Genomic DNA, 25,720 nt, shown 5'->3' on the forward strand with positions numbered 1-25,720 from the left:
TCATTTGGCTTTATAGCGTTCTAGATTTACTGAACAGCCTTCATTAACAGTGATTTAATTGTAATTAGCTATCTATCGGGATATAATTTTACTGATGTTGAAATTTTTCTTTTATGCTTATTGTAGTGTAGTAGTTACTTCCAAAACCAACGAAAATGCCCAATGCCTTACAAACATTTTTCATCAAAATTCATCCAGACACCTGATTACTTATGACACCACTGCGTTGCCGCCGTTTGACCAGTTCAAAAATACTAATAATTAACTAACCTCTAAGCAGAAGTTTTCGTTTCGCTCTGCTTTCATTGAAATTCAAAATTTCATAATTTTCGCCTCTTTTTTTTTGGCAAGTGAAATCAGCATCAGTCAGCTTCAACTATCCGTTTTTGAAACTCTTATAGGTAATGACAGATTTGATCGGAGTCGGTGGGCTCTTTGGGCGAAACAAAATTTATTGCAACGGCTAGATCTACCGCGATTATTTTTTTCTGTACTGCGTTCGCTACACAGAAGCGTTCTCCCTATAAGTTACAGCAGAGTTACGCGGGCCTATCAACTGATGATTATGTTTACGCTGTTACATGACCATGTGCTAAGCTCACTCCAAATTGAATAACGTTATTAAAAGTGCCTCGGACGTGGCTTTCGAAAAAGAAAGCAAAGATTCATTTTTTAGAGTAACTGTTTATTCATTTTTCGGTAAGTGTTCGTAAAGTTCATTTCTTATAAATAGCATATCTAGCTGCGCTTGTTAGTAGATATAGTCAAATTATTTTATTTCACACGTTTCAGACGGACCCGTACATGATGCTGAAGGAGTCTGCCAAGTTCCTAACTGGCAACGAGCGCTTCGAAGGTTATTGCGTCGATCTACTGCAGGAACTAAGCAAGGACCTTGGATTCTCATACGAGATCCGGCTGGCAGCTGATGGTGCATACGGCATAAAAAGCGACACCGGTGTCTGGAACGGAATGATAGGAGAGGTCGTCTACGGAAAGGTTCGTCTGCTACTTTCGAGCCGAAGAGGAAAACATGCGTAATGCTTGTGGATCTGAATAAACTCATTTTCTGCTCTGTTTTTATGTGGTAAACGTTTCTAGATATTTTCTGATCGAAATGTAGAAGATCACTGCAAAAATGTCCTATTCTATTCAAGGTCAAGTTGACGCTTGCAAATATGGTATTACAAATCTGTCGTTCTAGAATATTCGATACGGAAAATATTTAGGCTGAATCAACATTCTATTTAAACTCGTTAATAGTAAATCGCGTATGTAATTTTCTCAAGGTCCAAATTTACACGGTAATAGGAATAATCCCATGCTTTAGACGAGTCTTTTTACGACGCTAATATGGATCTGCAGGTATATAATAATTTTAGGTACCTCAATGACGGGTAGTAGAATGTGTCATAACGAATAGATATTTACTCAATATTCAATTAAGATTTGGAAATTCTTTCAGATTGTTAAGGTTTTTAATTTTAGCCCACCACATAGTGACGTTTTATCAGGGCCAATATAATTTAATTTGAATTTGTAATTTGCTCAAAGTATCCGTCCCTTTACTCACTTTAGAGGTGCAGCACTAGAAGACTTTGACGTTTAGCAAAAAGAAGAAAAGCATTCTGATCTACTTTTGCAATTGAATCGTTCCGTAATGACACTGGTGGTTATCTTGGCTTTGTCATTTTTATGATGTCATATTGCAGGCGGATCTTGCAATAGCCGACTTGACGATTACGTCAGCTCGAGAGGCAGCAGTGGACTTCACGATGCCGTTCATGAACACCGGCATCTCGATTCTATTTAAAAAACCTACTCAAAAGGCCACCTCATTGTTCGGTTTTCTGTCGCCGTTTTCTACAGAGGTCTGGACATACGTGGTGGGCGCATACCTGGGGGTATCATGCGTGCTTTTCCTGGTCGGTCGCATGTCGCCCTACGAGTGGGACAATCCTCATCCCTGCCGCCAAAATGACCAGGTTCTCGAAAACAGCTTTTCACTACTCAACTCCATGTGGTTCACTATCGGTTCGTATCAGTGTCACTCTTATATTTCTACATTTCCATTTACAGATCGGTTATCTCCTATCCGTTCCGTCAGCCCTTCACCTTCTGCTACAAAAAGCTCACTTATACATACACATACACAGACACAGACACACAAACACTCACTTACTTACTCGTTTTCATTATTTTGTTTCGTATTGTTGGACTGTAACTACGGCTACAGTTCACCGTCCACCGCTACGTTCACAAAGCCTAAATCCCGGCCTTTATCGAGATGAAGCGACGAAAGCCCTGGGCGTCCTTAGGTGCTTGTTCCTGTCTGATCGATATGCTATGCTTGTAATACAATAAGTCAACAATGGGCCTGGGCATAGTATCCAGGCGGACCGGCGCCCCGCTACACTTTCGTTTTCCGTGCGCAAAAGAGGACGGAACTGAAAGCTACGAGCTAGTTGGGACAACCAATGTGCAACAGGACACAGGTGTGGCGTGCCCTCGGGGTGGATTTGCCTGACTGGCAACGAAGAGACTCTACAGTCTCCATTGCTTTCCAATGCTTCTCAGTTCGTTTACCGATGATTTTCGTCTCTCGTAGCGCGGTTTCGCTTATTCGTTTACTTAAACTGAATGTTGCCACCAATATTCCAATTGGTATCATTCGTCCACTGATGCCTGAGAAAGGAGGGCTCCTCTTGGCGTCTTTTCTCGTTTTGTTAACTCTAGTTACTATGTGTATTTTGCCTTCTTCTTTTCCCTTTTCTGCCTCTTGTAGGGTCTCTCATGCAACAGGGATCTGACCTGGCTCCTAAGGCCATGTCGACCCGTACGGTAGCGGGTATCTGGTACTTTTTTACACTAATCATGATTTCATCGTACACCGCCAATTTGGCCGCCTTTTTAACCGTCGAGAAAACGGTCTATCCAGTCGAGAGTGCCGAGGACCTCGCCAAACAAACAAAGATCCAGTATGGCTGTGTCAAATCCGGCAGCACCCGAGCCTTCTTCAAGGAGTCCAAGATCCCCACATTTATGAAGATGCACAAGTTTATGGAGGAACGCAACACCTATGTCGCAACCTCCGCCGAAGGAAAGCAAAGAGTTAGCAATGGGTTAGTGTGTGCTATATGCAGCTCTTACATTGCGATTTTAAGCGAAGCTTTTCATGTGTTTTTTTTGTACTGTCAATATTAGCAATCTGGTGTCATTTATGTGCGGTAAAGCAGGACAAATCGATTTAACAGAATTGTATTGCTAGCCGCTTGCCGTAATAGCAATACATGGTGAACATCTGCTCTTTCTGTCTAAGCTAGTTTTACAGCGGTTGATTGAGCCTGCAGCTATGTGCAAAATATATATTGTGTTCCTTGTGGAATATAAAAATTATAAATATTTTTCATCAGTAGTATTTTATATATGCATTTCGCCAGTGGTATTTTATATGTGCGTACCATTAGCACGATAAACAGGTAGCCTTTTAGGTGGTATTAACGTTTACTGTTTATATATATATATATATATATATAAATGAAAAAAAAGGTAAGCATATCAGATGATCTTATATTAAGGACAAATAAAGATCTCAAAATAACTGTTGTTATGGTAAAGCTTTGATGTCAACCTTTCTGTATTACTAGACAAATAATGTTAAAATTTATATCGTATATGTATGCCAATACAGATCCAAGCATTTTTTACAAACTTTTTTATCCGTAGCGACTATGCGTTCCTCATGGAATCTGCCTCGATCGAGTTCCTCGTCGAGAGAAACTGTAACCTAACCCAGATTGGAAGTTTGCTCGACAATAAAGGATACGGCATTGTCACCGTAAAGAACTCGCCATTCAGGTCGGTTTACTAACTGATCTGTATTAATCTTTATAGGCTGAAGGAGCGAAATTGTCCTTATATAACTTAGTATTATACTGCTTAGGTACATCAATAATTAAATAACCTAAGGCCAACAAGCAGTATGAGTACGTTCACTAAGCTGTGCCTGGTTAGCTAAGTATAGTTTTAGAAAACATAGCTAAATATTTAACCGTTATGCTTTTGCCGACTTGACCTTTATATAGGTACAAGTCAGACGAACGGAGCGAGTTATTATGTGTAACAAATAACTGTTAATCTGAACCATCATCCACCTATAAATGTTGTGCATCCATATACAAATAATCCTTTTTTCATATGTATTTTGACAAAAAAAAAAAGCCTAAAGTGATTCCGATAAAAAATCGTATAGTTTCACTCATCGTTGTTTTCAGAGTTTATGTGGGTGAACTTCTAGGAAGTAATATTGAGTCGCTTTCTTCCACATTTCGATTCAAAACCAATACTTATATCGCTCATCGTCGAGCTGGCCAGTAACCTTATTCCTTCTTCGTCATCTTTTTCTTCACCAGTTTGTTCGTTGATGTTACAACAACTGCTCTTCCTACGTTCTCCCCCCCCCCCCCCCCCGAACCCCCACAGAAAGGAGAAGAGGGATACTGCCTGGCTTTCAGAACAGCCACCAGCTCTTTCCCACCCAGTTAGCCTCGATTTCGCCAGCCATTACCAAGGCGGCCAGCTAACAGCGCACAAAACCTAAGCATACTGACGGCCCCCTAGGGACGGGATTGGTTATAGGGTGAAGAAAATCTGTCGCCTGAGGAGGGTGGCGGTTGTAGAGTAGCCACGGCGACCCACTATAGCCCCTCTTCATTTCACGACTTTACAGCTCCGCTGGGAAGGAATGAGAGCTGCTGGTCGTCGCACTCGGTCGTCAAAACTAGGCAGACGCTTGGCCTAGTTTTTCCTACCTTCCAAATGAGATTTTCAGTCGAAAAGGATGAAAACTTCCTCGTTGACGAAATCAATTTCTAAGACTGGTTATAGGCTGTCGCGCTGTGATGTACTTTGACAGTCCAGTGGCCGCACACGACGTTAGGAATAAAGCTACTATTATCTATACGTGAAGATTGGTGTGTCCAGCAACTCTGTCCCTAGGTTTTAATCTGTGGTCTTCTGCATGTCAGGGTTCTGTCCTTTTGCTAGTTCGTCTGTGTCCTGCTGTTGCCCTTGCTGCTGCTACTATTATTTCAATGCTAATTTTTTTTCGCACGTGTCCACTTTGCTGCTCCAATCTCGTATGTTGCAGACAAGTGCTATCGTCGGGCATCCTGCAACTGCAGGAGGCAGGAAAATTGCACAGCTTCAAGGAGAAATGGTGGAAGGAGCGCAAAGGAGGAGGCAAATGCACCGACGATACCAAGAAATCATCGGCAGTCACCGAACTTAGCTTAGCCAACGTAGGCGGCGTCTTCGTTGTCCTTCTACTCGGTTTGTTACTGGCAGCGTTGGTAGGCATTGCCGAGTTCTTGTGGAAGGCGAGGTCCCTCTCAAAGGAAGACAAGGTAAGCTTCATTATCAGCGTCATGGAAAATTGTTAATCTTATTTATTTGTCGAAAACATCACATGCTACACGCACGTAAACTATGACTGCGTCGAATGGAATTAACCGACTTATCATATATAACTCGTCAGTGAAAACGGTTTCAACATGGCCGTCGATTCACTCAATTACCAAGCCATCTACCAACTAGACTGCCTAGTGGATTCTGTACGAAGAAAAACACAGACATTTGCCTATGCTATACATGCCTGCCATTTTACCACTTGTCGCCACTATCACCTTTTGCAAGTTTTAACCGATCCCATAACATATTGTTCTTTTAGTTATGCGTCCTCTTTCCTTTATATATATAAAGGAAAGAGAATTTATTTATACATATTTATATCCTATATATATATATATATATTTATACACGTCTGTTCTCATTTCGTGGTGCTCTTGACAGGTCTCGATTTGCTCAGAAATGCTGAAGCAATTGAAGTTCGCGGTCTCGTGTAGAAGCTCAACGATGCCCGTGCGTAGCTCGAGGCAAACGCCCGAGCTTGACACCGTCGACGCTAACAATCTCTCCAACCGATACGGCATCTCGACATTGCCCTCGTTTACGTCGGACTTCTGAGTGTACGCGATACAGCCGGACGGCGGAGCACCTCTGCCATTAAGCGAGTATAACGAAAAGCTCGCATTGGAGCTATTGGCACGTGCGTCCGGTCTGAACAGTAACAATAATTCAAGCATCTGCAAGCAGAATCCCGGCGTCGGGGCTATCAGACTTCCGGCAACAACAGGATTTGAAAACAATCACTAACCTCTTGGATGACCATTACGTTCAAACGTTATTGAAATTGCGGAAGACTTATACGATCTGAATGGACCGCAGTATAGGGCAGTTGGCACTGCCTCAGCGACCGTTCAGGCCAAGGCAAAAGAGGCAGCGCGCACGAGCGCCTCGTTGTGCTGCCCAGAGTTCCGGGGGGCCGACTTTTCGGATATGATCGTCCAGTTAAAACCAGTAGCACACACAAGCGACAGCAGAGTTGGGGTAAAATGAAAACGGAGACGCTGAAGAAATCAAATCAGGAAACGCAGCAACAGTATCAGACAGCTGTACTGGTCTGATCAACAGAAGAGATGTGCATGCGAGTAACGCTATTGCCATATGGAATGATCACTGTATTGATGTGGATGAGGCGGGTTGCTTTTAGACTAGTCTCGAGTGCTCCGGATAATTAGCTCGATGACTACGGAGAACGGATACGATAAAACAAAAAAAAAGCTAGCCGGGAACCCTCTCTGCCACACCACCTGAGTTAAAGAATGTTGATGTTCCGTTAACTCTTGCCAGAGCACTAAACGTAGCATGGCCGCCAATTTTAGCCCATTTATGTGCAAGGAAGCATGTTCACAGTCGTACAGAATAAGAGCATACCAATCGCGCACGTATTACAGACATTTCTTCCTCGTAGGGACCGAGCGTCGTATACCATGCAGACCTTACTTTTGCAAAAAAGTATTTCAGGACAAACATACCTACAAAGGTTCCGAATCAATTATTACTATAATGATTGAACGAACAGATAAGCTTCTACTCTGCTGCACTCTATCATGAAGATGAGTTCACGCTGAATGCTGGATTACGGAACTGACAGAGAAAGAAAGAGTTCAGAATGAAGTAACCTATATGTATGTAACCTGAACACAAGAAAGTTAGCGAGCATTAAGGAATTTGGTAAGCGACATCTTCTCGATATCGAAGAATGCATTTAGAAAAGGCGATAGCAGTAGTCAACAGCTGGACCGTCCGACGTACCTGCTTGACGCCCTTGGACTCCCGTCATCCGGCACGCGACACCTCAGACGCAAACATAGCGGACTCATTCTCGGCTTCCAACAACAGCAAAAAAAGAAAAACAAAGTAAAGCAAAGCAAAAATAACATAGCAACAAATAACAGTCACTGGAGTATAGCGATATGAATCAGCAGCCTCAACGGACTGTCATCATAGACACTTGTATGTTCATCACGTAGTGACAAACAAAGAAAACCAATGAAACTAACTACGTACAGAGGATGACTCCACATGCCACACAAACAGTAGCACCAGTAGATAGAATAAAGCACTTGAGGAAGCAAACAAACAATTAGAAGGTGAAAAATGATAGCAGAAAAGGATCAAAGACAAGAAAGACCAAACAGAGACCAGAACGGCGACTATGGCATCGCCGGCAGAGACGCTTTTACAATCGCGAACCAAGAACGCTGACGCATTCGGGGCTCAACGAAATCGCGCAGCAACAGCTGCAGCCACGCCCAGCCTCTGTACAGCAATGTGGCCCTATCACTTACAACTATGCGGACTCACGATCGCCGCTGGTTCGAGATAACAGCTCTGTCTCCTATAGATATGAAAGAATACTTCAATAAGGGTGGCCGAATGTCACAAAACAGAGATAAAGTCAACATACTTCGTCGAAGTTGAACGAATTGTACATAGACACAGACCAATAACAATTCATTAAGGATGAGAACGATACGAAAAGTATAAACTAAAACGACCCATTTTCGAAGATTGCTCAACGCCTATATATCGACGACAACAATATGCCATCAGTTATGTAGTAAAATACCGGAACAGATAAGCAAAACGTGCCGATCCCGCCAACAAACTCACTACGTCGACTGAGCGATAGCTTGTCGCGCGACAACGAAGATCGAACTAATACCATAGAACTACATGGCCTGTCAAAACAACTACGATTACCATCCATTATTATAATCTAGCGATAATAATAACAGAAGTAACGCCAATTAAAGAAAAAATCGATACAAATACGCGCAGCGGAGCTAAGGTCGTTAAGAGCAAACTATACTATTTTAGTGTGCGTTCACACTGGAGGCGACGGTCGACGGCGACCTACGAACGACCATTGTGTCACACTGGCACTTTAGTAGCAGTTAACATTGCCCTATTAGAATATGCCCAGCATCACTAGAACGACAAAACAGCTTCGAGCTGACCGCAGCGCGTCGACAACAATGTCCAGAACCCGCAAATTTACCGCACCTCATATGACCACATGGAACAGGGCTCGATGCCAAACACCTATCAGTCCGCCGACCCGCAGTAGGTGGCAGAGGCTGAACCTGATCAGCCCCCGTTTAATGACACCGAGCAGACGGGAGTGGACACGGGGGGGGGGGGCCGGGAGCTAACTGATGATAAGGTTAAGCGAGGTGACTTCAACTGGTGGACGATGGACCGCGCGGGGGGGGGGGGGGGGGCGTCCACATACGATAGTTGCACACATGAAGGTGAAACGTCGGAGAGAAAAGCATAGTGTGTTGTTGTTGTTGTTGTTATATAATCTGTGAATAGTATACGAAAGCTGAGAGACATAAGCGACTTTTTCATACGCTCCCAATATACTAAAAACAATAGTAATAACAACATGAATGATAACAATAGCAATGATGATCATAATATTTACCATCATAATAACGATATGCTAATACGCTATACTATATATATATATATATAGATAAAAACGTGTACGATAATCTTAATTATAGTAACACGCTATACACACATACATAAACATTATACATATGACTAACGTATAGTATATATATATATATATATATCGTATATATTGATTGTGATTCTTCACTCATAGCAAATGCCAAAGAAAAATACTACTCAATGCGTAATGATGATTTTTACGCGTATTTATACTACTATTCATAGTATGGATCAATGAATGACGAACCAAGTTGCATGATAAAAGTAAGAATAACTGTAATAACTTATTTGCAAAACGATTATTATGACATGATACAAATGTCAAACATAATGTTATTACGGAGATGAACCCTGTGGAGTGCCGGCTATATGAATTGAAATGGGGGGGGAAAGGGAAGGGGTAGCAGTATTTAAAATGTACGCCTCCTATAGCTCTCATCAATTCGACTAACAATATTATTAGTGTTTGTTCAATTGGTCAATATCGATGGTTATCTACGGAAACTAGAACCAACCACCGTTAGATAACGTCAAACGGAAACAGGATGAAATGGGGAAAAATATAACAGGCAAGATCACTGAACGAAACAAGTACACATAAGTAGAGCAAAGAGAGAGAAATATATATATATATATATATATATATATCTACTGATTTTCGAGGGCATAGAACACATGAAGGACATCCTACCGCTCGAGACCTGTTCCAGATCAGCCCAAAATAGCGAACTTTACGATCAATAGACGAAATACGATTCGTTCAAATTTGTGTGTAAAGCTACCCGTGATTACTTGTAAACTGGTAGAAGCCTGTCGGACTAAAAATCAACGCGCATTTAACTATCTGGTCAATCCGGCGTTGGAGCGTGAGCTCCAGGTGAGGACTCTTTCAGCTTTTTTAGTTGACGACTCTCTGTCGGAGCGGTAGCGGTGTCGCGACTCAAGCTAAAAATAGATACGACCGAGACTCGATGATTTCAATAACAACAGCAACAGGAACTAGTCAGCGATTGCTACCATTAGTAACAATAATGAAACTAATAAAAACAATATGACATTCGTAGTCAATAACTGTTAAAGGTGACGATATAGCCAGTGGCCCACAGCCAGAGCAGCCTTTCTGAGACAACAAGCAATCAAATCAACACTCAAGCGTCACTCAATCACAGTGTCGCCTTCATTTACCACACGAAAACACGAAAAAAAAACACGAGCCAATACTAAACAGGTCAAACGAAGGCATCAAGTAGGATGACACACACACATACCATGAGAGCACGATCAACGAAAACAGAGAATCAACTGCGACCGAGATTAAAATAAACACAATCAATTAATAGCGGAAATGCCCCTTACAGCAACAATAGAAATGAAATATATATCAGATCCGAGGCGCCTAATCTAAACCAAGGCCTTCCTTAAACAGGGCTTAACCTTCTACCCCCAATAACAATTGTTGGTTTCGCAAACAACTTTATCAGCTACTGAACAGGGAGAGGCATTGATAAAAACAAAGCAACTACTTCAGTTGACAGGACAAGCTCAGCAGTTCAACATTGAATCTTTACTCAATTATAAGCACGAAAGTGTCAAGCTGGCGTTTATCTATACGGAACACTTCTATGTACACGAAGACAAATGAAGTGAATCGATGTTATCATCAAACACGAGGAGTGAGCGCCTACTCGAATCACACAAAAAAGAAACATATACACCCGCACACGGACACGGAGATCAACGCAGGAGAAACGTTTTCCACGTATTTGCATTGACGTGATACTAATATTAGTAATGCTAAGATTATTGATAACAATGAATAATACCTATAACGACTAAGATAACTGTATTACGATGCCGCACGATAACAAGCAAAAGATATAAATAATGATAACACAGTATATTCTACAATTGTTGTTGCGAGCACCGCCAAGGGAAACCGTTTCTATCTGTCTCTACACATCATCAGATAGAAGAAAATCTGCTTCTATTTCACGCAAACAGAAAGCACCCACTAATAGTGCTATATAAGTCATTGCCTCCCGGGTTAGATTATCTGTCTGCCCAAGAAGGGCAGAGTGTAGGGCAATAATCCCTTCTTCGAAGTCGATGAGCCCTAGTCCGCCGGTGCAAAACGGGCCAGTCACACTGTTCGCTGAATGACACCAGACCTATGCAAAAGAACGAAAAAAAAAAAACACATTGAAATTGTACTAATTAAATTACATGCTACGTTCCTATATTACACCAAAGTAAATAACAATTTTCCTCTTACGTTGAACCACTATGACTACGACTATCCTGCACGACCATAGCCACGTTCGCTACTCCGTCTGTGACCATAATGATAAATGTCTCGACAAAGGAGAGAGACATGCTGGAGGTTTTAAATTTTGCAGAGTCCCAGGAATAGGATCACGACGCCGAGGCCATCATAGTGGACCTAAGAGAAGATACTAGAGCCGTATTATGTTCCGCTCCCCTTGCTTGCGTCATTGGCAACTAGTCGAACTGTGATCTGTCGTGACCACATGACTTACGCATGGTACAACTAAACACATCGAGTTGTTTCGATTTGGTCTTCGTGACTTCATTGTACGCATTGCCCGAGCACTTATTTAAACAATAATGATGATAATGATGATTATTATTATCATCATCATCATCATCAACAACAACAACAACAGCAGCATATGGCGATAAACACAGTCGCCTGTCTTCGGCTAGTATTTACTAGCTGGGGGCACTTTAGAAAATGTCAATTCAACAATGATTTTATATTTTCTACTTTCGTGTTTGTCGGTATGGAGGCTCCAGAACCACGGAAAAGGGCAAATGATGTATTAGTGCATATCCTTGGCGAGACCCGCTTTGCTAACGTGCATGTACGTAGATATTGTCAACCTTTACACGTTGCGACACATGACATAGCTAACTGTTGCACATGTATCTCACAAGTCGACAAAAAACATCGCAATTCCATCCGTATATCTGAGCACGCGACTATGGCAATAAGCAAAAACGAAAGAAAGCTATCGAGAGCTGGCGCCAAATAACTAAGGAGAAAATGGAAAGGACGAATCGACAACACCATATGCGCCATAAATTTTGTTATCTCTTCTTCTCTACACTGTTCTATTCTATATCTAATCTAGGTGTCTTGAAAGCAACAACTACAACGCAATGAAGCCCCGAAAAAAAAACAAAAATCTGTGCAGACAGACCAACCCTGCAGTTGTTCAATGGATCACATGGCACCAGGGTAAAAAAAGGGTCGATATAAAATAAGCACATTTTTTCAGCACACTGCTTCCTCAATTACTCTAATTAATTAAGGAAAAATCGAAAGGGGAAGACAAAGAATGACGAAACACATGACCAACTCTCACACACACACACACGCCACACACACCCCCACGCATACCCACGCAGCCACAGACACACAGATAAACATCTATGACAAACTACACCAAGCAATTCAAAAAAGGCTATTAATAAGAAAAAAAAAATAAAGAAAAATGATAATAAACATATATAAGCTAATCGATTTATTGCACAGCACAGACACACATACATTGTACGTACCCAGCGGGTAATGTGATGGCAGTTGTTAAGTGCACCGAAAAATGATACAATTATAATAATGATAACATTAAACTCGAAATACGATAATGAAAGGGCAAGGCATAACGCACATGACTTGAAATCTGTCAAAGACCTGTTAAAGACGAAATAGGAAAAGAATACAGGTAAAGCGAAAAAACAAGCCCGAGCCAGTACCAATATGTCTAGTCCGTTCACTATTTTCTTCGTTAATCTGCTGTTTGCATCGACTTACTGGGGTAAGCCTACAAAATGCCTACTGCCAGCATTGCTATAACTACCAGCTGCAGCTGTTACCCATTGGGCATTTAGGCCAAAGGTATTAAGTTTCGTCCAGATGTGCACCCTGAAATGATACCGGACTCAGCAATGTAGAGATAATCGTCGATGCAAAACAGCTTCGTTTGTTTGGGCAGGCTTTCGAAAGGTTATTGAAGACAAAATCAACTGACCGCGACATCTCGTTGGCGACAATAGCGCTGATACTGACGTCAACTACGTATTTACTCGTACTACGTAATCAATGCACTAATAGTCGAACATTACTTTGATATGTGGCACTCATTTCACTAATATAGACGGGTGAAGTTTATTGGCAGTGTGAGACCTAATGTGTGTTATAATGTAAGAACAAGCTCTAAGAGCATCACAACCTTTGTAACAACATTTCATTTACGCTCCTACCATATATCTTGGCCCTGTACGCGATGTCTCAGCGTTCTTGAAAGCCCATCGTGTGACTTTATTTCGAATTACATGCCCAATTCGCAAATCCGGATCAACGAATACACTGGGTTCCCGAATCCGACGTCTGCATGTTCGTATCTGCACGTGCTTCTGTCGTCTTGACCAGCCGATTGGCTCAACATCGTTATTGGTATCAAACCAGGTAGTTACAGCGCTTTATCGTAATATCTTCATGTCGGATCCTGACGGAGTCGCTGTCTGAATAGTCGGAAAGAACGCTAGAACGCTGTCTGTCTATTATCATGTTTTTTCCTTTGTCATAAAGGAGTACCGCAGAGAGACGCAGGCACTTCGTTGTTATGACTATCATCAATATATATTATTATCATGTGTGTTGTGAGCTCGTGAACTGACGAAACACTGATATCGTGTTGATTTTTTGGCCGCGTATTTAGCTGTAACTCCTTCTGTCGACGTGCATATTTGGTCCGCGTGCCCGCGCACGTTAATCACATACTAAACGATAGTTGTTATGATATAATTCAAGATTGTTGTAAAATAACGTGCTATAAACGCTCGAGACGTACCAAACCGTTCATCGTACGTGAAACGCGTCATGAAAGTTTTCAAATGGTGAAAATTACCTCGACGGTGTCAAGACAAGCATGCTCTCTAAGTGCGCTTCCTCGAAGCTGGGTCGCTCCCGAACAGAAAACGACTCCTGGAGCTGGTGATATCTGCAGGGACCTTTCGTTAAGTGGACGCTGAGGTGTCACTAGCTTCATGTGATGGCTATGACAACGCCTTTTCGGGAAGTCAGTACTCCAGAGTCGAGGTTATTATGCACGCCTGTGAGAACCATACTGATTATTCCTGCGATGTATTTACTCGTGCATAACCGCTATTATTATTATTATTATTATTATTATAATTAACTAGGCTCACAGAACGTATACAAGAGAAGCAAACATTTGAGGGTAACAATTTCGACCCTCTGTTTGCTAGGGCTAATCTTTTAGGCTTAGCCCAGCATTAATTATACTTGTTAGCGGAATGCGTAAGCACACTTCAATTGATCTTTGGCAGAAGTGATCTTTTGGCAACTTCACATCTGGTCATGAGGTCATTACTCATATAGGATACGACATTTAACAAAATATACATACAGATGATACAGAGATTGTTGCCAGGATCCGAGAAGAGGTACCTCCTCTGATGGGGCCTAACTAGACTTCCGGACCGGCCAGCTGGCTATAATAATAATAATAATAATAAAATTTAATCAGCTATTCCTCATAACGAACATTCCCCACTGATAATCTATAACAGCACTGAAAAAACACCATTTCATCTACCACACATTCACACGCCACAACAAACGTATGCCACGACATAAACACAATTAAGATATTATTGGTATCTATCTAAATAACATTAATAACAGAGAAAAAACATGAATTGACACGAAGAGTCAGTCGTGACGGTAATTCGGATGATGAAATTAATTATCTGATCCAATAATGATAGCAAGTAAGACGTTCACGCCATATACATATATATATATATATATATATATATATATATATATAACGACAAAAAATGTGAACGCTATTGAGCTTCATTAGGATTATTTTTACGAATACAATATAGATATACAACGACAGACACGCACGCATTTACACGCGGACATGTTTAGATACAGAAACACATGAGCTAAAATGACGATTTGCTCACTCATCCATTAGATATGTAACATACGCAAACAAATCGACACACACGTTTATGTGACCTTTCACAAAGAGCACATCATAACACACTGTAGCGTTTACTGTGAACGAGCTAAAGTTATATACCTATAGATATAGCGATACGGATCATAGTTATAACTATAATAACTATTACGATGCAGATATATGATAATAACGGTAATAGACAAGTCATACTGCTCAATCGTGCTCACATGAGCGGCACCCATACCGGACCCCCTTGCACGATGACGGCGACGACGAGTTACACACCTTAACAATCCAGTCTTGCAAGCCGCCTACTAGGTTCGTCGGCGTCATACAGAGATTACAATAGAACAATAATAATCTGATACTACGTATGTTCGTTGTCTTTATCCGGGATAGACAGTCAGCCTAGTGAAGATGCTACAAACGATGGAAGCTAATGGAAGATAGATAGACATAAAAAGGCAAACTTTATGTCGCGGGAAAACGAATGGTAGTTGAATTTAGTAGCGTACACGTTGCACCGGGCGGAATAATAACCAGCGCTGCTAGCCTCCAATAGGACGATCAAACGGTGACGAAGTGACCGTTCAGACCTCGTCTGAGATGGGTTCGGAAGCTGAGGAGCAGACGCACGCAGCCTGTACATAATCTTATGCATAGAGCAGATAGAAGATAAAATCCGTAGTAGCCGGCGTACAGCAGCGCGTACCAACCAAAAAGAAAACTGATACAAAAGCAACATGCAACGCGGCGTATTCAAACGTGCAGTGGGGTCTCGGTCCCCTTTTATGGACCCCTTCAAAGTCAGATGCAATCTTGGGCCATGCACATACACAGTGATATACAGACACGCAGAAGGCATGATTGTAATAAGGGTAGTGATTTTCATTATTGAAAATCGATCATTGCTATCTGCCGTGTGTATCCAGATCTATGGCGGCCACCCGAACTGAATATGGTGTTAGATGGTCCGTGCAGTCCGAACACGGGTATGCTAGCCTTAGCTAGGCAGGCTCGTCGACTAGGACGCACGACCCTTCGCATGTTTCGTCTAGTAGCTACCTTAACAACAAGACATTATACCAAACAACTTGAAAAGAGAATTTACTCTCCCTGCTGTGAGTTCCCCCGTCCCCAAACCCACACAAGGACTCCCTAAAAAAGAGTTTCTCCATAGCCCTATGTATAGCAGCGCCCTCTAACTAGGCTCATCGAAAAACTTCTCTATACAGCAGTTACTTAAAGCCGAAGTAGAAAACCATAACTATGGAGCATTTCATAGGAGACAAATATAGATAAACAACACATTATATACTTATAAAATGAAAGCAGAATAACTGAAAATAAGTCGACGAAACCTATTCATACCTACACACTCGTAACGATGATACACGATTGAGACCGATGGCAGAATGAAACTGAAAAAACGAAAAGATGAAATAATGATGTGAGCTAACAACAATATGATTCGAGCTACACATTACTAGAGAGGATCTGGTGTAGATCCAATTTAACATGATGCGTTCATTGGTGAGGAAGGCTTTCGTGTAGATATTAGGTAGGGCGAGTGATTCGAACAGATCGAATGGACGCATACGAATTGAGATATGCGTAAGAACAGGTTGATATAGCTCATTCTAACGATATAATAAAATTAACATTAACTATAATTAGAACAATAATACGGGTGGTAAAGATGAGCGAAGCAAAGGGATGCATGTATAACGGATGATGTAGATACGGTGTTATAGTGTCTCATAGGTATTTTCCTTACCAGCTTGTAAGTAAACAGCGGAAAATAACGGTCGGAAGATGCAGCGCCATCCACGAAGAAGGGAGCGGCAAAAAGAGTCTCATTCTGAACTTAATAATTGAGTCTCACCGTCGACCACGCATTTTTGAGACAGGGAGGAACGAACGAGAAAAATGACACTAGTACGTAAAGGAAAGACGTTAATTTAACGCATTATTACTACTAATATAAATACAACGGTATCTTAATGAAAGGAGAACGAGAGTGCTTTACGTAGACAAGAAAGAAAACAATATTTAATAAAAGGCAGGACGGCAAGACATAGCTTCAGTAGCTCCAGGCGTCATGCGGCTGGCACGTATACTTTTACTATAATAAGAACGATAACAGAAACACAACAGAAAACACACATATTAGGTAAATATGAGCGAAAAGAAAACATGTTGTGTCTCTAAAATGGATAATTTATATTTCGCATTTGACAAAGTCATGCTTTGGCGTCGTCCGCGAAAAAAAATTAAATATTGAGAAGGACTAATATAGTAACAAGAAAAACGATCGCTGAACTAAAGTAAAACATTTGATAAATAGACGGCTGATACAAATTATAATAGTTGATAAGATAAAGCGCCCGAAGTAAGCTAAGAAAGAACTTGGTGAAATGATACGATTCATATATATATATATATATATATATATATGTGTGTGAGGGGTTGTCTGTGTGTGCCCGACACAAGTCATATACGCTTAATGCCGATGAGGACAACGATAATAGTACCGATTCGGTAAACTATAACATGACACGTTGAAATACGAAGGCGCCAATTATTTAAATTTGAAATGGACTGAGTGGTGGCGCCCTGGTCGGGTCGGCGTCATCTTGTGCATAGCAAGCCCGACTAGACTGAAATAAAGTTGGTTGAGAGAGACTGAATTGCGTGTTGTGAGTGCGTATGTATGTCAAGAGGCGAGCTATTATTCTACCAGACAACAGATTTCAAAACTAAAATCTATCAAAGCCTTTACCCAAATTATCGGCCAAATAGTCTGTTGAATGAAAATTGTCCGCTTTAAATAAAACATGTCAATAAAGGACAGCCCGTCTCAAACACGACAAGGGAATGAGAGAAGGCGAATGGAGACAGATGATAGTGCATGACGCTAATTATAACAAAAATAATAACAACAATTAGCATTATTATATATTGATTACAATAATGTGTGGCAGACGTCGGCGAAGGGCGTGGCCGGGAAGCAGATTAAGTCTCATTATTGATACCTGAATACAGTTTAGCGCGAGAAGACGAAATATTATAAAAAAGACAGCGCGATAGGAAAAGGGCACCCGTGGAGAAAAGGACAAGGAATAAAGGAACACGACAAACACGTACGATAGAAAACTGCATTATGCTAAACATCAAACATACACCGATATTGACATTCACTAACACAGTCAAGCATACTGTAAGGGACAAAGAGAGACTTAACAGCTGCGAAAGCAACAAGGAGAATCGAATTAATAATATATAGAGAAAACATAAGAAAAAAAAGCGAAAATAGAAAGAGCGGGACTTGAAGATTCACGAGCAGATCGCGAGACAGACAAATGAAAGGAAACAGACTCGCGAAAACTAGATCTATTATTATTGGGAACGATATCCCGGTGGATAACGACGCACCACATCATGGATTCTGTATTGACTATATGGAGTAGGCAGAAAAAAGAACGGAGAAATCGGTTGCCAAAAACAATTAAACACTGTCACCGTGCAAAGGTGATCGACGTAATAACCAACAAATTCACTGCAGTTGCGCAAATGGCTAACAAAAAGTGCCACGTTACGTGATTAAGTTGCCCAAAGTCATGGCTTCCAGCAATAAGCGCTAATACAAATAACGATTAATAAATAAAGCCCGTACTAACTTTCATTCAAGTAAACAGTTCTACTAAAAAATAATCGACGTGAAAAATCGTGAAGGCAGTCAGTCTTGCTGCAGATAGCATTGTCATTTTTAATAACATAACATAATTTTTTTTCTGTTTAGAGAAACAGATTACGCTTGGATTTAGAATTCTGTGTACTTCGCAGTCAGAAAGTATATACAATGCCTAAATCATATTCAGGGCTAAATTACGTTGACGTCATATCGAATACTACATACTAACCAATATCAGTAACAATCACTGTAATAAGGGTCTATCCAGTAGTGACGTCTTGTTGTTTACTGTTAGACGGAAGGACAAACAACCGGAGCGTCATTAACAAAATAACTCTTTAACTAATAACAAGAATACTTAGGAAGACAATAAAATCAAGATAACAAATCGTAATCACTGTAACAAAAACAAAAAAAGGTTATAAACGTTGTTGTTATTATTATTATTATGCTTTATAATTACTATTGTACATCATATGTTATATTTTATAATTCCATCAGCAGCAACAACAACATTTACGCTATATGCTAACGAATTTTGCTGAACGTCGCACCCAAAATAGGCCTTGACGAGACGAAGGCTTTTCTTAGGTGTCTTGCGTCCGCTTGCCCTTCGAGTATCGCTGTGCAAAGATACAGAAAATAGAGCTCGAAGTGCATGAGTCTAAGACTGAACTCTTCAGTTATATATACTACTTACTCAATCTTTCCGCCGGCCATGAGACAAGGGAATATTTTAAAAAAGTATGAACGATGCTATGACACCAACAAGTGCTTGAAGCGGTTACGAGGTGAATGACGCTACGATTTATTGGCATTAACTGATAACCCTACGCTTCTGCTATTTGCTATTCCTGAAATTTTGTAAAAGTTTGAAATTTCCGGAAAACGAAAACCACATACGATATACGAGGTAGTAGTTGTGGTACGAACGGTTCTAACGGACGGCGAACTGGCCGAGCGGATGAGGTCATGGATGACGCTTCGACCCATTTACGAGGCCTCTGTAAGCGTAGGAGTTGACGACCGGTGAAACAGAATGCACAGCCCACCTTACAGCCTAGGCATCTTGAATTCATACATAACTCGTACGTCGCAAAGTAAACGGATAAATCATATTGGAATAGACGATGAGTGGAATTCAAACGAGAGACGAAATAGGGCAATGTGATGCCTCAAAGACACCAGGACCCAAGCAAATTACTGTTCATTGGAAGTGGGCGAAAATGCCGACGTTATAGTTAATACACAGGCAATTAGCTGTCTTGAATGACTGAATAAGCTAATTCTGCCGATCACTATAACGTCGGCGACGGTAATGCTGATGCCGACAAGGATCAAAATAGTGGCGTTCATTAAAAGTTAATTAATTAATTACATACTAATTGTGGTCATGGAAATGATCGTTGGGAACTCACAATGATGATTTACATTGGGGGCATCAGTCTGACGGAGATAGACAAACGAGGATGACAGCGATGTCGATGTCACCGAGGATGAAACGAAGCGAGTAGCGTACGGCTAGGCAAACAAACATGGCAGAGTTTAAACGGAATCAGAAACACGGAAATAAACAGACTGACTAACTAACAGACAAACAGACAGATGGCTTCAAAGAGTGTCAGAGCGATAAAAAAACAGAAGAAAGATATATAAAGGGACAGGCGATAGAGAGAGTTGAAAAGATATATAAAAACTATTATCTGTAATTTACATTCTGATCTTGTTCAATAAATATAATTCAATTCAATTGTGCCGATTGTTATCTTTTTCAGGTGCACTTAGATATATGTTTCGTTAATATATATTCTAGTGTATGAAACGCGTAAGCATATTATACATATATGTACGTGTTCAGGTAGACTAGAAGCGGTGCTTACGATGAGTCAGCAGTTCCGACGTCAATGTTTATTTCTCACACACATACGGTACTGGTTCGATGAGGCCGCTGAAGATACTCATGTTATTACGATAAGCTTTACAAGGCGCCTTACTCTTTTTTTTTTAACTATAACCTAAGATCTAACATTGCAAATATGCAGCAGATTACTCATGATGTAGAGGCTACTGTATCAGCCGCGAAAAATATAAACTAGCTCATTGAAATTAAGATACTTTTGTTTAACTCAATTGCGTAGAAGGGGTATTGCTAGTGTGCATATCAAGATCAATGGCACCGAAAATCAATTCAACTGTACAACGAGGACGACCTTGTTCGGAGGTGTGTCCCTGGTAAAATGCTAGATTCTTCGCATCTATGGTAGCTTTTCACAAAGCGACGAAGCAAATAACGCCACCATCCTTTTGCGCAGTATTGGAAAAAGTTGACGGAACGTGTAATATTAAATCAAGAAGACACGTTAGGTAATTTCTTTTTGATGAGAAAACAACAGTGTATGTTATGCTGGTTAACTGGACATGTTCGTCGTTTTCCATTGTCAGAGATGGCAAGAAGATGTCCTTGATTCGTCCCTTGATGACTAGCGGAAAATGAACTACAGTTTATTTGTGCTCAGCCTCCTATTACTTCTTATTACTATGAATGCGAGGCACTTCGTAAGGCAAAATCAACATGAGGCGATACGATCTGAGACGATTATCTAGTTTTGCATTTTTTATAAGTTGTGTTGAAGCAACTTCAATATGTCTTAGCTACGGAGTAGGCAGATACAGTTCTAGGCTGACTAAAGGTTCTTCGAGCTGGTGGTGAATAATCAATGGGGGGTTCCTGAGCAGGATTAAGCTGTTCTTCGTCGAATGGTTTCCGTGGAATGTATCTGAAAGCACGTGATCAACAAAGTAAAACAGCTGGTGGCGCTTTATTAGGAAGTTAATACGTTCGCTTGCAAGATATAGCATGCATATGCCCCTAAGCCATAACGAAAGGTCTATAATTAACTTCTATTAGTAAGAATAGTTAGTTTATTAATTAGTAGCAATAATTAGTTACTAACTACGACTCCTTTGTAGAATGTACTCTAGCATGAGATAATTCATAAATTACCTAGGAATAGCATTCTACTTGATCAGACATGAGAAACCTCTGAACGTCAGTGAATTTCATTGCTACATGGATTTATTATTTTTTCAGCTATTTACTAGCTCGCGATGAAACTGGCTTCATACAATTAATTTTACCGACAGTCTCGAGGGACACGTGACAGCATAGGGTGCGGCTACTTTTATCAGAAGACGCTTTACTCTATCGATCGCATACGACAGGTACATCTATTGTCGAACCATTGACACCATTCGAAACTAGTAAAATGAACATTTTTTCCTACGAGATCTTCTATTATTAACTAAATCCCGTTTCGTAGCATCTGTTTGTTAAGGACGTAAATGATTTTTGTGGCAATATTCGAAACTGGTCGTGACCTTATGCTAGGCCTGCACGGGGTTGCCTCCTTCACAATTCCACGCCTATCAAACACAGTTACTTAGCTCAACGTGTATGCTTTACTAAGTGAGTTAAAAGTATCATTACTTGTTGCAAGAAGGCTCTAGTGCGGACTGAATAGGACCAAACATAAATGAATGTTCCAGTATTATGCAACACGTTGCGCTGCAGTTTAGATAAGCTGGCTTTATGACTTTCGGTTAGCGTTTATACAGAACGAACGCAGGACATCCGTTTTAAATTAGGCGCTCTCGCCAGTCGTGTGGGCAGTGAATTATAAATTCCTTGCACGTCCTACCGAGGGCTAAAAGATACAGAATCTGAGAGGCTTTTAGCAGCCAGTGAAGCACTAGGCAGTGAGAATGTAATGTCAATATCAAATGGCCTGTGACCCAAACTCAGCACACGTCATGGCTGACGGATTCAACTACTATATGGCGGTCAATTGTGCGTTTAATGGCTATTCCGAACAATTATTCTCCACTGGATGTCTATAACCTCTAGCGTAGGAAGAAGTGTATAATAATACATCTTTTTCTTTTACCTTTTTTGTTATACCGCGGCGCCTCCCACCGCGCGGGTATATGTGCTCAATGGGGCATACGCCCCTGTTGCGTTCCAAACTAATGAGCTGATAATAAATAAGATTTTGAATGTAAGCACATTCACACAACAGAACAGTTAATGTAATGGTAAAAAAAGTTGTTTTCAAGGCTTGCTTTCTGGATTCGCTCAAATGCTTGTACAAATTTTTAACCCTTTAACACATAATATTATCAAAGTCTCTTAAAAATAAAAGTGTCTAAACACAAAAAAATATGCTCTTTTTTCAGGTGGATTGGATAACAATAGAATGAGCTCCGTAAAACAACTGACTTCATATCGAAAAATACCGTAGATTTGATTAATTACGTAACCGGTTCGCTAATAAAATATGTACTCATCATTTTCCTAGCTAAAGCTCTCGGATCCGACAAAAGAAAGCGTAGCATGACCAATTTCTTAGTCGAGTTGTAAGAGGAGGCTCCATATTTTCAGACTAGAGACTTTTAATGTGAGATAAGCAATCATTTGTCATGAAATCAACAGACTCGATTGACCTTGTCCCTGGCGCTCTCTAGCATAAGAAAAATGGTTCACGATCGCACAACCCATTTGAAGATAATTAAAGTGCTTTGCGTCCTTTGCTAAACATTGCTAAACGAATATAGCACACATAACAATGGAAAAACGCAAAGGAACGTTAGGTAGGACTGACGATGATCATTGTTCGAATTTAATCTGAGAATTGAGAGCGAAATCACTTTAGATTGATTTCATAAAAACGTAGATGTTTCGACTTTTCTAGCAGAAGACTAGAATCTGCTCGATCGAAAACGCTATTCAATCGATGTACATATATCGGTAGGATGTACACGCACAACGCCCAGTATCGACACATCTTTAGTAGCTGTATACGAATGGAGCGGTGTGCAACAGACTCGTGGGTCAAGTAAATAACTTACCCAAAAAAATAACTCGAGTCATTGGTAGTAATCGTATTAGCTATGTAGAATATTGAAGTCCAGGCCTGTGGTTTGTCAAATTTGCCTTAAATGCTCCATTGGGGTGATTAAAGTTGCCACAATAAACCAGGTACAACAACAATATTGGAATGTCAGTCTGATAGGCTCGGATAAGAACAAAGCTCACTGAAATCCAACAGTAAAGTTGAAGCAATGAAACGCACAATGTGCCTGTAAGGAGCCGGACAACTTTCTTTTTTAAGCTGGCAGAACTGTAATCACTCGAGTGTCGCTTTGAGTTTGACTGCAAAGTTTCACCGAAGTCAACCGCAATTCCCTCATACAAATAAAGAGAATAACTTACTAAATGGCTAGGGATTTTCATATTAGGCAATAACAAACTATATAATCGAATCCACATGCCTATGTAATATTAGTAACTTAGTACAAGTTGGACAAAGGTTATCAAGTATTGAAATGCACGACGTAATAATAAGTGGGTGTACGTACCTACGAATGTTGCACATCATCCAGATGAAGAAAGTGCCGGCGAATGCGATGATCAAAAAAAGTAGTAACTGCAGAAACAGATGTATTCCATAGCTCTTCCACCAAATACTGGGAATCTGTGGACCGAAAATTGGCTCCACATATTCAGGCGTTCCGAAGATTGCCGGCAGTAACTTGTAGAGTATCGGCATCCTCGCTAAGACCTATTTAATGGGCGACTATACGACCCAGTGCTTTAGAGCAGAGTTTCGAAGCAACTGAATTTTTTCAATATGTTTGACCTTGATCAGAACAACGTGTGGGTGTTACCTTTTGCTTCTATCACCGTTTAATCGTATCTCAAACATTTAGCGATGTCCACGGCGTTCATACTCTCATGAATATCCTCAGACGTACGTAATGGTGTCATTGAATTGTTCATTTCAGAACATATTTGCTAAGGGCTTGTAAATGAGCACTAAAGCACCGATTGAGGCAAGGTTATACGTTACATCCATAAACACAACAAATGAACTAGTTAAATGTACTGGCTCTTCAGAGGGTAAGGATCCCGTTCTAGGCCCACGCATGCCAATATGACCTCACGGGCTAGGTAGACACCAAATTAGTTCGAATGCAATCAGATCTACATAACGAACCGGCGGGGAAACCGGCCTAACGCGCATACACCCGGTCGCTGATGTCAGTAGTGCAATTGTACTGAATAATAGTAGGACTAGCAGTTGTAGACACGAGGCAGACTTCGCCTCATCCAAACTGCAAAGTAACGCTATGGAACTACCACGACCGTTATTGGCTTGTTAGGCTCGACTGCTGGAAGGCTTCGAATTCGACGCTTCGCAGCAAAACCGATGGCATAAAGTCGCGACGGCCTGCGCTCCCGTCAGCAGTAACGACCTACATGTGACCGCCCAAGCTATTCATAAATCTGCCTCTGTCAGTACGATGTCTGCACATGTTTTATGTTGACGAGCGCCGGCATCATTTGGTGCTAGCAGAGCGCAGTAGTTGTTGGCCATAGTCGGTTAAACTAGGCTATCAGGGAAAGGGGACTGTGAAGGAATCTATACGTGGTGCGGCTGTATAGGTCGCATCGCCCTAATTTTTTCATCTGAACGCTTATGCGCTATATGCTAGATACATGTGTGGCACATCCAATGCAAAGTGTCCGTCGTCATACCAAGCAAACCTACCATGGTCCACCGGAGCCGCCAAGAGTTCGTTATATTATATATGTCCCTTCACCATTAAGCATCAGTGAAAAGTGTCATGACAGCATATTCCTCTACGATGCACAGTTCAACGTACATTAGGAAACACAACAGCATTAGCATCGCTGCTAAAAATATTTGACGGGTTCCAAATCTTTATGATAACTTTGAAAGAACTTACCTCATGTTAACGACGGTTTGGCAAAATAAACTATCGTGGGGATTGTGCGAAGTGCACTGGGCGCATCCAATATACGTAGATGCTGACGGTAAAGTTTCTGTGATGTATTCAGTTACCCAATCCACTGTACTTGCTGGGTCCCGTAGAGACAACAGAGTCTAAGCACAAACAAGTACGCTGCTAATCGATCATTTTAATTGACGCCAACGCTATCGAAGTTCACGCAAAAGGATTTACATTTTTTATTTATTTTATTTTTATTTAAGTATTAAAG

At 40.9% G+C, this 25,720-nt stretch overlaps 2 protein-coding genes across 13 annotated transcripts in view; one reads left to right on the forward strand and one right to left on the reverse strand.

The window, feature by feature from the left end:
• The window catches only part of LOC111246347 (glutamate receptor ionotropic, kainate 2-like), a 294,379-nt gene extending 288,355 nt beyond the window's left edge, over positions 1-6,024 (forward strand). For all 8 annotated transcript variants that reach the window (XM_022795808.2, XM_086984972.1, XM_086984973.1 and 5 more), the window contains 6 exons: positions 793-999; positions 1,713-2,034; positions 2,786-3,122; positions 3,727-3,858; positions 5,150-5,405; positions 5,851-6,024. In XM_022795808.2, coding sequence (XP_022651543.1) covers positions 793-999; positions 1,713-2,034; positions 2,786-3,122; positions 3,727-3,858; positions 5,150-5,405; positions 5,851-6,024 — 1,428 coding nt within the window. The remainder of the gene's footprint in view (positions 1-792; positions 1,000-1,712; positions 2,035-2,785; positions 3,123-3,726; positions 3,859-5,149; positions 5,406-5,850) is intronic.
• LOC147756927 (uncharacterized) lies at positions 825-25,007 on the reverse strand. 5 transcript variants are annotated; one of them, XM_086984980.1, is made up of 5 exons: positions 24,055-25,006; positions 16,723-21,416; positions 16,321-16,366; positions 13,857-14,061; positions 10,804-11,093 (listed from the first exon to the last, which is right to left on the reverse strand). In XM_086984980.1, exons 4-5 carry the CDS (start codon positions 13,995-13,997, stop codon positions 10,878-10,880), a joined length of 357 nt encoding a protein of 118 aa, XP_086841106.1. In that variant the 5' UTR covers positions 13,998-14,061; positions 16,321-16,366; positions 16,723-21,416; positions 24,055-25,006; the 3' UTR covers positions 10,804-10,877. The 5 variants fall into 5 exon arrangements, 3 of the variants coding, with proteins under 3 accessions (XP_086841106.1, XP_086841105.1, XP_086841104.1); XM_086984979.1 differs by having other exon boundaries at positions 16,317-16,366; XM_086984978.1 differs by having other exon boundaries at positions 16,317-21,416; positions 24,055-25,007.
• Between the last annotated feature and the right edge of the window lie 713 nt (positions 25,008-25,720).

This window comes from Varroa destructor, unplaced genomic scaffold (assembly GCF_002443255.2).
Source record: "Varroa destructor unplaced genomic scaffold, Vdes_3.0 BEIS01000003.1, whole genome shotgun sequence".
Lineage (NCBI taxonomy): Eukaryota > Metazoa > Arthropoda > Arachnida > Mesostigmata > Varroidae > Varroa > Varroa destructor.